Genomic DNA, 16,646 nt, shown 5'->3' on the forward strand with positions numbered 1-16,646 from the left:
TGATTTTTTGTATGACCCATCTATGACCTCCATGGTTTAATTGACAAGTTTTTGCCAACAAAATAACATGGTCTATTCAAATGAGCTCTCGAATTTGGGACTTGGAAAAATCACAGCATGCTCCACAACTGCGGGAGATTAATTGAGTAAAACGACAAGGTTTGATCAAAACCGAGGGTGCCTATTACAGGAAGTGTCGGCTTGCAGTTAAATCCAGAAGAAAGGCACACACTATCACCGAAAATCATAGACAAGCGGTCTCAACTAGTGGGTTGTACTAACATGCTAATAAAATGCGACTAACCATGTAATTGTTCATACCACTGACATAGAGAATAGCGCTTAAACCGACCAACTTAGTATAAAAAATAAAATGATAATAAACAAATGTAAATAAATAAGCAAAATACTATTATAACAAACAAACAAATAATTTTATAATAAAAAATCAACAAACTAATATGTTAATTAAAATAAAAAATAAACAAAATGACCAAACAACCAAAATAAGTAATTTAATAATAAACAAATAATAAACATTTAACAATTTAAAATAATGCTTATAAATTATAGTAAATAAACAAGTAAATAAAATGAAAAACTACAAAAAATAAGCAAAATAAACAATTAACAAATAACACTAACATGAAACAAACAAATACCACTTTTTTTTCTCTCCAGCATTTCCAGAATGTTACCGAATATATCTGAGTATGCAGGATGCACCCACTTAGTTTAATCCACTTATACTGCATTATATTTCATGAGATATCACATTTTCTTTCCATACATCAGCATGGTAGCAGAAGGGGAACAGATGCTACGTAATGAATCTGCATTGCATCCGCTAGAGTTTTTATTAATCCGGGTCATCGTAGAATGCCTGGTGGAATTTAGTCATAAGCCACCGGACTGTGCTTTCCATCTGTTGACGTCGTTTCAACACACTTCCGAGTAGCTGTGTCTCCATCAGACAGCTGATAAAGCCAGTGAGATGAGTGGTGAAGCGTCTTCAACAAATAGAAAACAAAAGGTCAGTTTGCTAATGAATAAATTCTTCCAGACGTTTGAATTTGTATCGCAGCTCTGACCGGCTCTGTCTCTGCGTGTGCAATTTCCTGTGACGCTCAGCAGGCCATTTCTCAAGTCCTTATCACTCATATGTCCTAACGGTGATGATAATTACAACCCCCAAATAACGTGTGGCTTATACCCGCTGACACAGCAGGCCCGCTTTGAACACAACCAATACAAGCAGTTTAATAAACAATACCTCAGTGGTGTACCGCTTCTGGATTCATTGACCTGCGAAATTGTCATTGCCTCCACTTATAAAGCATGACAGTCCCTTGACCTCTTTTGTCACGAGTCACCTTATGAACAATAAACGGGATCCTGCGTAGATAAACTTGCTGGCATTGAACAATTACTGGTGTTCTTGCCAAAGCAATAGGGAAGTTCATGAAAAAGGAGGGAAAATGTCAGATTCATGAATTGTCATTTTGAGACAAATCTTTACAATGAATAAGTATGGTCTGAATCATTTGTCTGAATGTTTAAATTCGCTTATGATTTTAAAGAGGATGAGATTGTTGGGGCATAAAGTAAGTTACGATTATAGACAAGTAGCAGAAATGTTACAAACAATTCAAATTGTTCAAACGAATTGATTTGATTGACTTCCCATCACTGGAGGAGGATGTTTAATGGTGGGGGCTGGTGACAAGGGCCTTGAGATTAGACCCAAGACCCTCTTTCCATCTCATCATGGCCCATCCATTGTGACTGATCAACTGCCCCAGGGTGCAATGTGTTACGTGGGCCTTGCTGCGTTGCTTTCTGCTAGACTCTAGTGTAAATTGAATGGATGGAGCTGCCAGTTCAATCCTAATCTTGGAGCCAACAGCAGGTCCCTCAGCCTCTGACAGCCAGATAGCTTGTGGAACAAGGTTTAAAAAAAAACATCGGAAAAAACGGTTGAGCCCACACCAAAACGTACACTTTTCTTTCAGAATGGGGGACAGCCTGAATCAAAATAAGGTAAAATGCATCTTGCATACCATCCAATCATAAAGGATCTTGAAAAGCATTAAAGTATGAAAAGTTACACGCCGGTCGCTATCTTCGGTCAATTTCATCATCCTCCTCATCTTTTTCCCCTCAATGACAAATGGACCATGCTGTGCTCTCTCGCAAAGATAAGCTCAGGATAGTATTGTCCCATCATCTTTTTCAGTCAGCTTTGATTTGGCTGATGCTTCACTGCGTGCTTTGAAATTTCCCTGTCCTCAAGCAATATCAAGTGTGAACTTTTGTTGAAGCAAATATTCATTCCTCCACATAAAAGTGCAAAACAAACATCTTTTCATTTTACTACATCTCACAAAACATCCAATCCAATATGGAACAAATGCATCACCTTGAAGTGTATTTGAAGGTGATTTGTTTATTAAGCACAGGCTCAAAACATGATACAACAACCGTCATGCTCATCTTGATTAAATTCCATTCTCAACAGCCCAGACTTAAAGAGATACTTCACAAAAAAAAAAAAAAAAAAAATGAATTCTGATATTATTTATGAATCCTCTCAAATTCAAATAAAATGGGTACTGGAGCTTTCAAGGTTAAAAAATAAGCTAAAAGCATCATTAAAATGCATACGATACCTTATGATATATTTGTGTGATTAGTCAGTGAAATTGTGATCTCAAAAATCTCAATCTCAAAATTGTGAATTAATTTAGAAAGCCATACTGAAAAAAACCTCTCAGAAATTACTCAGAAATTGCTAGTGAATTATATATATATATATATATATATATATATATATAAAACCAGCAAGTAACACATTTGATTAAACGTGAAATTTTGAAGTAGTAAAACTGAAATAGTATTTTTTTTTTCTTGTAAAACAAATATAATCTTAAATATTTTTTGTTTTACTTTTCCTTTGAAAAAAAATCATTCTTTTTAAAAAATTATTCTTTTTTTTTTCTTTCTTTTTTTTTACAGTGTACGGGTTTGAAACAACACCAAATCCGGACTCAGACTACAGGAGTTTTTAAATTTAAACCGATTATGAAATCTGGTTTCATCACGCACATAAGAAGAATCTTCACAGATTTTCTTCTTTCAAATCTCATACCTGCACACACTACAAGATTCGAAAATCATAGCGCATCACACACTACAAGATATTCTTAAGATTATCATGTCAGATTCAGCACCTCGCGTGACCTCACGGGGAAGCGGATGTAAACCAAATGGATACTGTGTCGAGGAAACTTGCTGTAGACATTAAATGAGGAGACATTATAAAGGCAGGCATGTTGTTTCAACCAGTCATTCCTCCTGTAGTCTGAGCCCGGCTTAAGGGTGAGTAAATTACTAAATTTACTAAATGAGTAGATTTTGGGTGGAATATCTACCTTTATGTCAGTGAATATAGTTACGGAACCAGTGGTACCAAAAGAGAACATCACAATTCACTGCACGTGGCATTAGTATTAACTGACATTTCGCTCTGGCTTTGTGCATCTTTATTAGGTAACACAGCTGCATCCATGGAAGCCATTAGAATCCCATTGACACATTTGGTGTAGTAAACATAGATAATCAATAGCCTGAATTTATGGTCGCTTAGAAAAAATAATCAGCATACATCAGCACTCTGATAATAGGGGGCGGTTGGCTCCAGATACAAGCGTAGAACACAAATGGATAGATTATAAAGCAGAAGGTCAGACGCTCGATACGGATCAAGCATCGCTCCCTGGAGATATTGCACTTCAAGGTGTTGGTTACGTTTAATTTACCTTGTGCGGTATGGATAGTGACATCTTTGTCTAAATAAATCAGCTGATGTCCGTGGTCGTGCTCCTTCATCCGATCAGGCAAGTGGATCATCTTCACGCCTCTGGTTTCGACCACCAGAAAAGCTCTTAGATAGATGTCCCTAGGTCACAGCCATTCGTTCTGGATGGGGCGATTTCTTCAGTTGTGCGTGACCTCTCCGTCCCCCTCCATTTTAAACTCCTTCATCGTGTGTTTCTCTTTTAGGATGACATCCAGCAGCTCATGAACCTGAGAGCTCACCGTGAGAGATTACAAAACAACGAGCGCCTCCACATGTGAGAAATGTGTCCAGTCAGCAGCCTGTAGGCCTGTCTGATGAGTGGGCCTGAATTACGCCTCACACTGGTCAACCTCAAAAGGCCATTGATTGTTGGCACATATTATGGCTTCAAAGTCTCTTAAAACTACCAATAAGGGCTAAAACCAAACCCTCTTTAAAGACAACACAATAAATAATAGTGGTTGGACAGAGCGTAAACAGTGCAGTAGGTTATTTTCTAGTCATTAAAAAGGTAAATAAATGGAAATAAATGAATTGAAACCAAAATAAATTCATTTTTTGGACAAACACAACCGATAGATAGATAGATAGATAGATAGATAGATAGATAGATAGATAGATAGATAGATAGATAGATAGATAGATAGATAGATAGATAGATAGATACTGTAGATAGATAGATAGATAGATAGATAGATATTGTATCTTATTATATTTTTTTTTAATTATATATTTAAATATGATTTATTTTCCCATATTTGTGATTTAATACACTACTGTTCAAAAGGCAATTTTTTCAGGATTCATGAATAGAAAATTCAACAGAGCATTAATTTGAACTATTTTGTAACTATGTCTTCACTACCACTTTTTCATGACAAACATCATTTCTTGCAGTTATTCACTTCATATCTCAAAATCATCTCAATTTATATTCTCATAATTGTTAATATTTCATAATGTTACTTAATATCTGAATATTGTGACTTTTTATTCTAAATTTGGTTAAAAAAAATATCCAGATCTTATTTTTCACATTATCACCAAAATGTTATTTTTTATCAACTTGCCATTCGTAACCATTTCAGGTGGTTATCAAGTGTAGTATGATTTCAGGTATATGACATGACAAAATATTGCCAACATGTGAAGGGCATTTAAATGTCAAAAACCCACAAATAAAACTAAACCGTGTACAAATTAACACTGGGTGGCCATCATCTGTACCAAAGCAACTCAGAGGAAGAGAGAGAGAAGGAAGAGAGGAGGTGAAGATGGTGGGGGCTTGGCTGAGGGTAAGTTGGCTGTGGTCACTGTTACCCCAACGGAATGATGAACAGCACGGGCCAATATCCATTTTTCTTCTACCTGTCTGCCTCCAGCCCACGGGGGCCTCCACAATATGTCACTGTCGCATGCTGGACTGCCCCCATGCATCAAAACGTTTTAATACAGCTCAGCCCACTTCCAACCATCTCCAGGTTTGGGTTCATGGACGGGAAGCCGCCCCCGATCTGTGTTTGTTTCATGTGCGACACACTATGAATGAATCAATCCATGCTTTGGTGCCTTTACATGTACAATAAAACGATCACATCACTCCCGGTGAGAACAAATATCGCTCAGACCGTCTCATTGTGAGATGTTTTTGACCGTTCTGTTGTTTTTCAAATTGTCTAGGGGAAAAACATACGAATGAAAGGAAAAGAACAAACAACAAGGCCGGAAATGAGTGGCTGCAGGCATTGGAAAACAGGCTGATAGGACAGATGGGGCATGCGATGGAGATTACAGAGACTGTTTAAACAAAAACGGTTTCCATGTTTCCAGAGGGAACAATGGGAAACAAATCCTTGTTAGGAGGGATAGATTTTTTTTTTTTTTTTCGTTAGGGGTGAGGGCCAGCGGGATAAGGCCTGAGGGTAAATTTTATATTATTCAACCTTAGCATCTTTAATCCAGCTAGGTAGATATTAATGAATCGAGGGAAATAGCTAGAAATGTAGAGCAAATTCAAGGCCAGTTTCAGAATGAGAAAAGCACAATATTACACCCCACTTCCTCTTGTGCAGCAGGTGCCGTGTCTATCCAGCCAGCCAATACCTTGAGAATAAAGCCAGAATCTGCGTCAGCACCAGCAGCTGAACAGGGTCAGGCTATCTTAAATTTCCTGTCTGAGGAGGGGAAAGTGTGTTTCACGCCCCAAGAGCAGCCAGAGAAAGCGCACATTGCCGGGACCAAATATTTCAGAGTTCATCTCGCTTTACAGAGCTGAATCATTTCCATTGACGTGACAGTATTGTACTCCATGTTCCTGACAGGGGCAAAGAATATGGGGAAAAAAGGGTTATTTCATTACCTGAAAGCTGTCACCGGAGAGTTTCTGAGTGTCAGCAACAGGCAGAAAGTTGCAGAATTGAATTAGCGCCAGGTGTGGCGCTGGGCACAGTTAAAACCGACTTGCCACGGTCACAGAGTACATTTGGGCTTGGGCAAGAAAAGGAACCCTTTACAGAAAGTTGCTTCCGGCTGATTTGAACATGATTTTTTAGTTTTTTTTAAATGGAGATGCATACGCTTCATACTAGTTATAAATATCAAGGCCGATATTCTAATGAATTCTGATTTACTAAAAGGTTTGCAGGCAGAGCAAAGAGCTTATGAATTCATAAGAAGTGAAAGTCATGCCATTGAAAACCATGAAGTAGATTAGCTGATTAATATGAACTATACTTAAAATCGCTAAACAGTTAAATAAAACTTTGTCAAAACCTTTATATTATTATGCACATGTTTAGAAATTAATGTAAATATCTAGATGTTTTGGCCAAAAAGCCTGTTCCACCAATAATAAATAATAAATAATAATAAAATGAAAAGTAAACAAAATAAAAATAAAATAAAATAAAAATGTGAAAAAATTAATATAAACGAAAATGAAACAAACAGTTAATATTATTAAAATAATATATAAAAGTAAAATATTAATAAAATAATTCACATTGGTCTGGAACACTCGAAAGCAGAGTAAAACATCATCGCAGCACTGTTGGTTACTTGGCCTCTCAAATGATGACCAAACCATTGTATAGTGTAAATAAATCAATAACTAAACATTTTTTGTATAAAAAAATTATAAAATAAATACTCAAATTGGCTCCATTTCCCACTTCAGTTCTTGATTATTCGGCTAACTAATGTCATCTACTTAAGGAGACAAAACATCCAAAATGCACGTCCAAGTTGCTAAATTGAGTACCTAAAAGACAAATCTCTAATTTTAAGAGCATCACAGAATTTAGCTGTATTTATTAGGATGATAAAATAATTGTCTCAATTAAGTCCTTTTATGCTGATGATGAGTCAATCGCGATGCAGCTTCTACAGCCTGTGAAAGCTAACTCGCCGAGCTCATTTCCCAAACAAACATTGCAGAAACATGGGCAGTCGTGCCATATTCTCAAAGCAAACATTCTGAAACATGCCATAGGGTGAACACATGACACTCAAAAGTGTTGGCATCCCGGCTCACGCACAAATGACACATCAGGGGCCTCTGTAAAAAGGTACGTATGCCAGTGTGGGTCCACAGATCCAGCTTGTACGGGCAGACAGCTGTGATCATTACCTCTAAAACCCTTTTCAACCATTCTGTGATCTGACAGGCCAGTTAAAAGCCTTTAAAGTTCCCCTGGCTCTCCAAACCAAAATTTTACATCACAGCCTTCAGGTTTCCACTGGTCACAGTGGTCAAACAAATTAAATCTTCAGACCAAATCTTGCATCTGAACTAACAAAGCATGATTTACTGCTTGTTTGTTGGTTCGTTTTACAGAGTCTTTAGTCAAGCAAACAAGCCGATCGCGTTCTTATCCAACGTCATATCTGGGTTGCTAGCCCAACACAAGCATTGGCAGCTTATGAGAGACCTCATCTGGTGATTCGCCACAGTAAGAGAAAGCACTGGCAGATGCCTGCTCAACTGTGCTGAGCGCAGCCTGATCCGTGCCAGCCGTCGGGCCGATGATTCATGTGAATTGCCCTAAATGGTTGCAATGTGCCAAGCTGACATTGGCCTGGGGAATAGGTGTGGAATAGTTGTCAAATATATCCAATAATCAGTGAATCAGATACATCTGCCCTCTTCCAGTCAATGCAAAATATTTGGCTGAGGGAAATTAAGATACAAATAAAACGCTTGTCATGTTGCCTAGAAATGGACAATTTGAAGATTTAAGGTTTGATTCAGGCCTGTGAAATCTCTAGGATGTGCAAATCGACATATTTTGATAAAGGACCATTTTTATTTTTGTCGAGACTAGTCAGTCTTAAAGGGATAGTTCACCCAGAAAATGGAAATTATGTCATCATGGGCGATATATCGTTTAGACGATAATATCCAAATTGTTGTCTGGACAAAATTGGGATATCGAATATTTCATAATTTGTACAATCCAACCCCCCAAACATGAAAAGAGCTGAAAGAAGTTAAAGAGAAAACAAATAATGCACACTATAACCTTCTAAACAATTATATGTAGCGATTTTTAATACTGTAGGGCAGTACTATTCCCGGAAGCAACCTCCGAGTGGCCCAGCCCATGATCCCGTGTCATCAAAAACGCACATTCATAGTAAATTCGAAATAGTGCGCGTAGAAGCACATGCGCAAAACCGTTTTGTAAAATGATATATGAATTATTTTTATTTGATCATACAGGTATGTCATTTTACAAAAGGACATTTTACAAACCTACGGTTTGCGCATGTGCTCCTGCACGCACTTTTTCAGTCACAACACAGCAATCAGAGGAGGACGCGCTGAAAACTGTAATGCTGTTCTCTTCCTTCATAACTCGTACTGAGAAGGTTTGAGTTGCAGAGGAATTTGTGACTGTTTCACCTGTTCAACCACATCAAAGTTTCGTAATTAGTAAGTCCGTGCTTTTTCTCTTTTTGTTCTTATGTGCTGAAGGGCCGCTGTGCCTTGGTGAAACGGTGTTTGTACGTGAAGAGCTCTTTTCCAAAACGCCATAAACCTAAAAAGCTGCCTCAAAGAACCAGCAAAAGTAATGATTATGAATATGTAGAAATATTGCAATAAGACATTTTATTTGTTTATTAATTTCTGTGTCGGCTGCAAAGATGAAGTTGACGATAGGCTATTGACTCGCGATCTTCGCAGTAGTGAACGCACCGGAGAAATGCACATTTATTAGGCTACATAGTTTTATTTTGTTTTGGATGGTTTTGTTTAGAACCAGCTTTCTGTAAATATATTTCAAATTTTTTAGGCCTGTGAGGCGAGTAGGCTACGGTTCGGTTCATGATGATATAATCTCCAGTTCAAGCACCTTATGTTGTGCTAGCCTATATTTACTTTTTATGTATTAAATCCAGGAAATTGGTTAATGAAAAAAATATTAAAATTAAGATACAATTAATACAAAACGAAATTCGTTTTAAATAAAGGCTTTGTGCTTTCTGTTTTGAGGTCTCTGTGAAAGTTTGAAAGTCTTTTAGTGCCGCTTTCAGAGCGCGCCATAATGGAGAACTGTCACGTAATATTGTTTTTTCCTCATAAATGCAAACACGAAAAATAAAAGACAAAAGACTTTTTTAAAAAGACAAACCATCAATTTAAAAAAAAATATATATATATGGATTTATAGCGTTTTGGGGGGGAAATGGATGGATTTATAGCGCTTTGAAAAGAAAATGTTTTACTTTGAATTTATCATCAACAATATTGTTGTTTGATTTAATAATCACTGTTGCAAGAGGTGCCTAGTTCCGTTTTTTTTTTGTAAGTGGAAAAAGTAGGGGCTACCTCAGATTCTGTTTAGTTAGCTCCTTTATTGTTTTTTTTTTCTATAGCCTACAATAATAGGTCAAATGCAGCAAGTCAAAAGACCAACTGGACGTTCTTTGCCAGTTTGCACACATTTCTTTGAAGGATGGCAAAAAAATCGTCTGAATATCGATATCGAGATCTTGGAAAAAAATATCGAGATATTCATTTTTGTCAATATCTCCCACCCCTATTCCAAACCCATAATGAGTTTCTTTCATTGACTTCCATAGTAGAAAAAAATTATATATTATGGAAGTCAATGGCTAGAATCAACTGTCTGGTTACCAACATTCTTAAAAATATTTTCTTTTTGTGTGCAACAGAAGACAGACACTCATACAGGTTTGTAACAACATGAGGGTGAGTAAATGATGACAGAATTTTCATTTTTGGGTGAACTGTCCTTTTAAGGAAGACACACAATTAGGGGTCGTTGACACAATGCGTTTTTGCATTTTACTGCACTGCTTTTCAGTTATTTTTCTATGTAAACATGCTAGATGTAGGCCTGTCACAATAACTACTTTTTGTTGGGCGATATATTGTCCCAGAAATAATTGCGATATTATTGTCATTTAAAGACCATTTTATGCCACTGCACTGAATATATAATCATAATATAACAGCACAATAATGCAAGTAGGCCACTTGCAAACAAAAAGTGCAAAATAACAAGTAGAAAAGAAAACACACTTGCAAATGCACAAAAGGCACTTAAATGGAGATTTTCCATCTACAGATTTCACCCTGACTTTCTTTTCTCAGTAAAGTATTGCTGCACACTATTGCTGAAAAACACAAACCTTACTTAGCAGTCAGATTTATATGAACAAAGGCACAGATGCCTCAACCGGCCATATCTGCTGATAAATCTATTTTTCTAGAGGTGTGTTTTTTAAAAGTTGAAGAACTTCTTTTAACTTGAGCGCCACGGTTTATAACGCCGCATCATGCACAAGATGCTGCTCAAGACGTGAACACAACAGTCAAACACGTCCGTCTAGCGCAAGTTTGCACGGAAAACCGAGTGCATTTGGACTTATTCTTCCAAAATGTCTGTAGTTGTCAGAAAAATACTATAACGCCTAAAATTAAACCTTCTTTTCAAATGTTGCCGACATGAATTTTCCTGTAAACATAATGGGCAATATATCGCGTCACCAAAAATGATCAAGGTCATGTCCATATTTTGTGTAATAAGTCGATATATTGATTATCGTGACAGGCCTAGCAAGATGGACATATTGGACTGCTTACGTCTTGTGTGTTTTGTACATGACACAACGTTTTAAAAACGCAGTGCTCAAGTCAAAAGTTCACTTTAAAAAAACACGTCTCTAGACCTTGCATTTTTTCCCCTATTCGACTGCCCTCCAAAACAAAAATCTCTCTGTGAATGGCCTCTTAGGATAATCATATCCATCACACTCAACTTCAAACTTTAAATTGTTAAAGGTGATGAATTTATAAAGGTGGTTCAAATATAAAGAATTGACTAGTCATCCACCAACCCACTAGGTTGACTAATTTTAGCTTCAACGTTTTAGAAACGCAACTTCTGAGAGTTTTAGCATACTAACAGTTTCAGTGTCACACAAAAAGTCACTCTTATTTTGAATAATTGTGAAGTCCAAATACATAATTTATCAATGCTTCATGTTTACCAGTCCAGCTTTTATTGTAAGCAGTATGAACAGAGAAAGTGATCAGGAACAATGGGACACGACGCCGCAGGCTATGTGCAGCTGATGTGCAACTCGTATGGGAGTTCACAATGTCGGAAACCCAATTCTATTTGACATTACCGAGAGACGCTTTTGACAACAGCCTCTGTGATGAATACACCCAGAGATGAAAACATAACCTCAGAATGCCGCAGTCTGTTCACACCTCTCTTGTCTTGTCCCATGCTAAGCTAGAGCAGGAAGTGAGCTCTGTAATCTCACCCCCCAATGTGTCGCTCGGCAAGATAACACTAGACGCCAAACTGCTGTTTGTCACAAGTCACATCCGTTCACATCTCTCAGTCCCTGCAGTCAACAAAAGATTGCTGAACGGATTGTCTTTTTCCAATTTCAACAAGAGAATCAAACAGATCTCCGTGAATGCTAATGCTACATAAACAGCATCGAGAGAACTAAACTTCACACAGTTTTATCAACAAACTTGAAAAATGTGTACAGCTGCGTGCTTCTCTCGGGTTGTTGTACAGATCCGAGTGGTTTAAAATGAATATATTGTAAATCTAGCCACCAATGGCCTAGCCACAAATGGCCTATATAATGCTAATTTGATTAAAATTTGTTCTTAAACATAAATATTCTATATAACAAGCCATTACTGATCATCATCTAATTGTACAGTCAATAAGCCACAAATATGAGTTTGAAGTAATCATAATCATGTTATATTATCTAACAGTATTATAAAACGGTTTGTGCTAATAGCATTTCACAATGAACGCCGCTTTCACATCTCCATAAACACTTTTTCCTTGTTGTTAAAATACAATTCAAAACAGACAGAGGGTTTCACAAAATATCAGACCCCTTGACCTACATTATGGATATTCTCTTTAAAACTTGATGGAAGCAAATGTGACCTTTTCACACATTGTCATTTCCATTTCAAAGGGCTTGCAACACCGCTGTATTTATATCTATGCAATACTGCATTACCATATAAATGAATCTGACGAAAGTGCCCATATTTAGAAGATGTCCAATCTTAAAGGTGAGCTCTGCAGCTTTGTTAGTATGCGGTGGACTTTGTGCAAGTGCATTTGTGAATTCTGTTGCTAAACTTTTAGGCTTTGAACACACTAACAGTGACAAATTGAATAAAACTACAAAGTTATTTATCTACAGTAAATACACAATGCATATATCAATGTTGCTTTCTAACTGCACCAACAGCAATGCATCTGTGTTATTGAGGATGTGAGATCAGCGCTTAAGGCATCGAACGCTCTCCTACTTACCTCAGACCTGTCACCAAGCAACAAGCTGCCCTGAACTGTTAATAAAGGCTATAACCACACAGGAAGTAATACCCTTAAGGTGAATTTGGCGCTTTAAATTTGTCACTGTAATTTGTAGGGGCTGATGGGAAAACAAACACTAAATGGTTTCAATAAGAGTCTGGGATTGCATTGGTGCACGTGCTGTGAAAAATGACCTAAAAATGAAAATTTATTTACCCACCCTCATGTCATTCCAAACCTGTATAACATTTCTTCTGTGGAACAAAAAAAGAAGATAGTTTGAAGAAGTGTTTTTGTCCATACATTGAAAGTCAATGGGGTCCAAAACAACAAAAATTAGACCAAATCTTCTTTTGTTTTCCACAGAAGAAAGTCAAACAATTATGGGAACAACATGAGGGTGAGTAAATAATGACAGAATTTAATTTTGGCTGCAGCTTTTAAGATACTATTTACACCAAGTACAAATAGTAACTGCCACAATTTACACTAAGGAAAATAGCAGTATTTTCTTTGCACAAAGTGTAAATAGTAGTTAAATGCTATTTATTCTTAGTGTAACTTTAGGTACTATTTGCACCTCGCTGTATTGTATATTATAAAACAGTATGCAATACTATTCAATGTATATGATTATATTTTTTAAAATCATTAATGGATGCTGCCTTATTGGGTCATTACTTGTCCCTATCCCTAAAGCCCTCCCCTACCTTTACACATGTTATTCACAATATTCAATACCCGTTAGGTACTTTATTTCCACTTTTCGAAAAAAAAATCTTTAAATGAATGCCTCTCCAAGCTGATATGCAATAGGAAAAGGGTGGATTCGAACTTGGTTCAAACTTGCCAAGAGCTAACACCACCTACCTTACTCTGACTCAATCAGATAATGGTGAGCAGAGTTAGTCTAAATAGCCCCTGCCAACAAGGTGGGCTATTTGCACATTTGTCTCTACCCCACTTCCCCTACTCTCTTGTCCATAAAAGAGCCATAACTCTTCTGATTATTGCACATTTCCAAACTTGGAGCCTATAACTTCAGGAGATCATTTGGGAATTCATTGACATGCTTGTTATGAGGTTACTAGAGGAATAAATCCATGCTCGGATGGAAAGAGTGAGTCTCCTTTAACTCGTCGCCCACTGATCTACACCTCCATTCTCTGAGCATCCTCTCTAATACAGTTAGCATGCCTGATCAATAGCACGGCATACAGAAGCTCCTGTGCACATGACTGGAGATAAGGGGGAGGCCACGCAACAGAGGAGACCCCGGTCTCTCGGCGAGGAAACCAGGTCACCCTCGGCCGTGAGGAGAATCGATTATTCCCTGACTGTGAATAGAGTGTTGATAAGCCGGGAAGGAGAGCTGTTAAATAGGCTCAGCCACAGAGTTGACCTCTGTATTGGTTTTACACATGTAAATACTATCTAGCTCAGAACAGCAGGGGAGGTATGGCGATATCGGGTAGATTAAAACATGCTGGCATTTGTCTTTTTCATTTCAGCACTCAATTCCAAGGGCAAAAAGGTGACTGCTTTAATGTGTGCAGCTCTGTTGGACAAGATGGTGACTGAACTTTCAGGCAGGAAGAAATAGCCTGCTTACAGATGCCCAAGGCAATCATTAATATTATTGTGCCAAGCGCAGGGACCTACTACTCATATGATGACGAGAGGTCACATATAACCTGGAGGCTGTGATGGAAAGATTTTTAGTTTAAACCGACATGGTTTGACATCTTTGTGACCTGTCACTGAGTTGTTGGAAAAAGAAGAAGAAAAGAAAATGTAAAACCTCACACTCATACATGTCATACATTATATACAATTACAATTATATATATATATATATATATATATATATATATATATATATATATATAATTCTAGTATTAAAAAGCATTTTTTTTTTTTTGACCAGGACATCAAAACCAGAATCAGAATCATGGACCACATCAACATCTGGATATCTGAATCTACATCTGACATCAAAATCTGCAACCAAATGAAAATGTTTTTTTTTGTGTGTGTTTTTTTTGTAAGGCCATTAGTTTAACATGTTAAATAAGTGTGAACAGTTTAAGTCCGTTTCAGTAAAAAATAAGTGAATTAATTATGAAATAAAAATTATATATAAATATCAAATAAATTATATGTATATGAAAATATATGTTATTATTATTATTATATAAAGAAATAAAAGAAATGAAAGTCACAAAAAAACTGTGAACTGTGAAACTGTGATCCACAAATGAATCATGTCCCTGATCTGTACATAATATATCGCGTAAGTGCAAATCAAGCTCAAAGTTCAACCTTCATTCAACCATACAAAAGTTCTCGAACGATGTTCCTCCTCATTCAACACTTACCGAGATCAAACAACACACAAACAGCAAAGGTGCCAGTATTATAGCAAACGTTCTTGTATTCAAAGACAGCTAGATCTTGCTCAACAAAATGGAACAGAATGCAAAGGTTTATTTTTTTTCCCCCACATTTAAAGTTTTGAAAGTAATAAATGAAGTCATTTTGCACAATGTGCATGCATGTATACATACTTGCCATTAATGACCCCGTCAGGGTTGAGCATGGGGATGATTTTGAAGATGTAGGCCTCTCTCAAGCTCTCGGCCACAGGATCACTGCTGCACAGGAACTCCAGCGTGCCCTTCAGTACCCAGCTGGCATTGCTCTCTCCTGGATGAACTCTTGCCGTCAGCACCACACATGGCCGGTTACCTAAAAGAACCATCAGGACACTAAGGTTTAAATTTATAAACATATTGCTTAATTATACAATTATGTTACTTTATGACTAATACTTGTAACTATAACCAGTGGCATGAACTGAGTAGCTTCTGTTGTGGATTTCTCATTTTTAAAACTGGAGAAAGCCACCAAATCAGTGTGACGCTTTGCTGTCAGAACATTAAACGGCAATTAAGGCACGCCAGATTTTCAGTTGACACCTCCCTCGACTCGTTTCATCTGGACAGGCAATTACATCACCTTGCTGAGCAAGTTTACAAAGCCAAAAGAGAGGGACAAAGCTTATCAAAAACACATTAAAATTTAATTTAGCTTGACTATTACGGCCCTGGCTGCTGCCCCACAAAAGACGGCAGAAGGAGCAACTAATTTGTGTGATTCTGGTATTGATGATTTCATAATGAGTTTCTGCATGGTCTCTGTTTATCCGCTCTTTCACCGGCTCCGTTTCATTTTCTGTATTTAATTGAATCTGAATATGTCCATACAATTAGGCTGGGATGATTTTTTTTTTCTTACTTTTTTGAGCCGTAAAATGAGATAATGCCGTTATTGCTGCCTATTGCCATTATAATGAATAGCATACGTTTGTCATGCATAGTGAGTGAATAGTAACCTACAATTTTGCATTTAGCTTAAGGGTCAATGACAAATAAGGATGGCCAAGATGACAAGAAAATGATTTTGAAATAAGTTAAGAAATCTCTGAACCGGAACCCCTAAAAGGAACATGGAAAAACATGAGATGGGAGGAAAAATAATACAGTAAGTCAATGCTTTTTCGTTTTCTCGCAAATGTTTTGAGTTCCCCCGAGACATTTGCAAATTACTGTTTATATATAAGATTGTCACGTTATTGACCCTTAAACAACAATCTGTAAGTTGATTGCGGAGTATGATGCAGTTTAAATGCTGAAAACAACTAAACCACACCAAAACAATACAGAGAAAAAGCAGGTGTCTCTAACAAAAGTGTCCTACAGATAAAATATGCTTGATAAATATCACATCAGCTTTGTGCACGGCACTCATTTCCCCTCAAGAGCCGGCTGCTTCAGCTCCGCAAAAAAACCCCCCAAAAAAACGGAGATAATTTAAATTCCAATTCAAGTCGGAATCAAAGACTTCAGGCCCTCAATGCATTCGGCTGATCACCTGATGATGTCTCGCCT

The 16,646-nt window shown here is 37.2% G+C and overlaps 1 protein-coding gene across 2 annotated transcripts in view; it reads right to left on the reverse strand.

The window, feature by feature from the left end:
- agbl1 (AGBL carboxypeptidase 1) overlaps positions 1 to 16,646 on the reverse strand; it is a 209,140-nt gene that overhangs the window by 60,639 nt on the left and 131,855 nt on the right. For both annotated transcript variants that reach the window (XM_084095188.1, XM_084095189.1), the window contains one exon: positions 15,264 to 15,444. In XM_084095188.1, the coding sequence (XP_083951314.1) occupies positions 15,264 to 15,444 (181 nt within the window). The remainder of the gene's footprint in view (positions 1 to 15,263; positions 15,445 to 16,646) is intronic.

This window comes from Abramis brama (assembly GCF_963993115.1).
Source record: "Abramis brama genome assembly, chromosome: 20".
Classification (NCBI taxonomy): Eukaryota; Metazoa; Chordata; class Actinopteri; order Cypriniformes; family Leuciscidae; genus Abramis; species Abramis brama.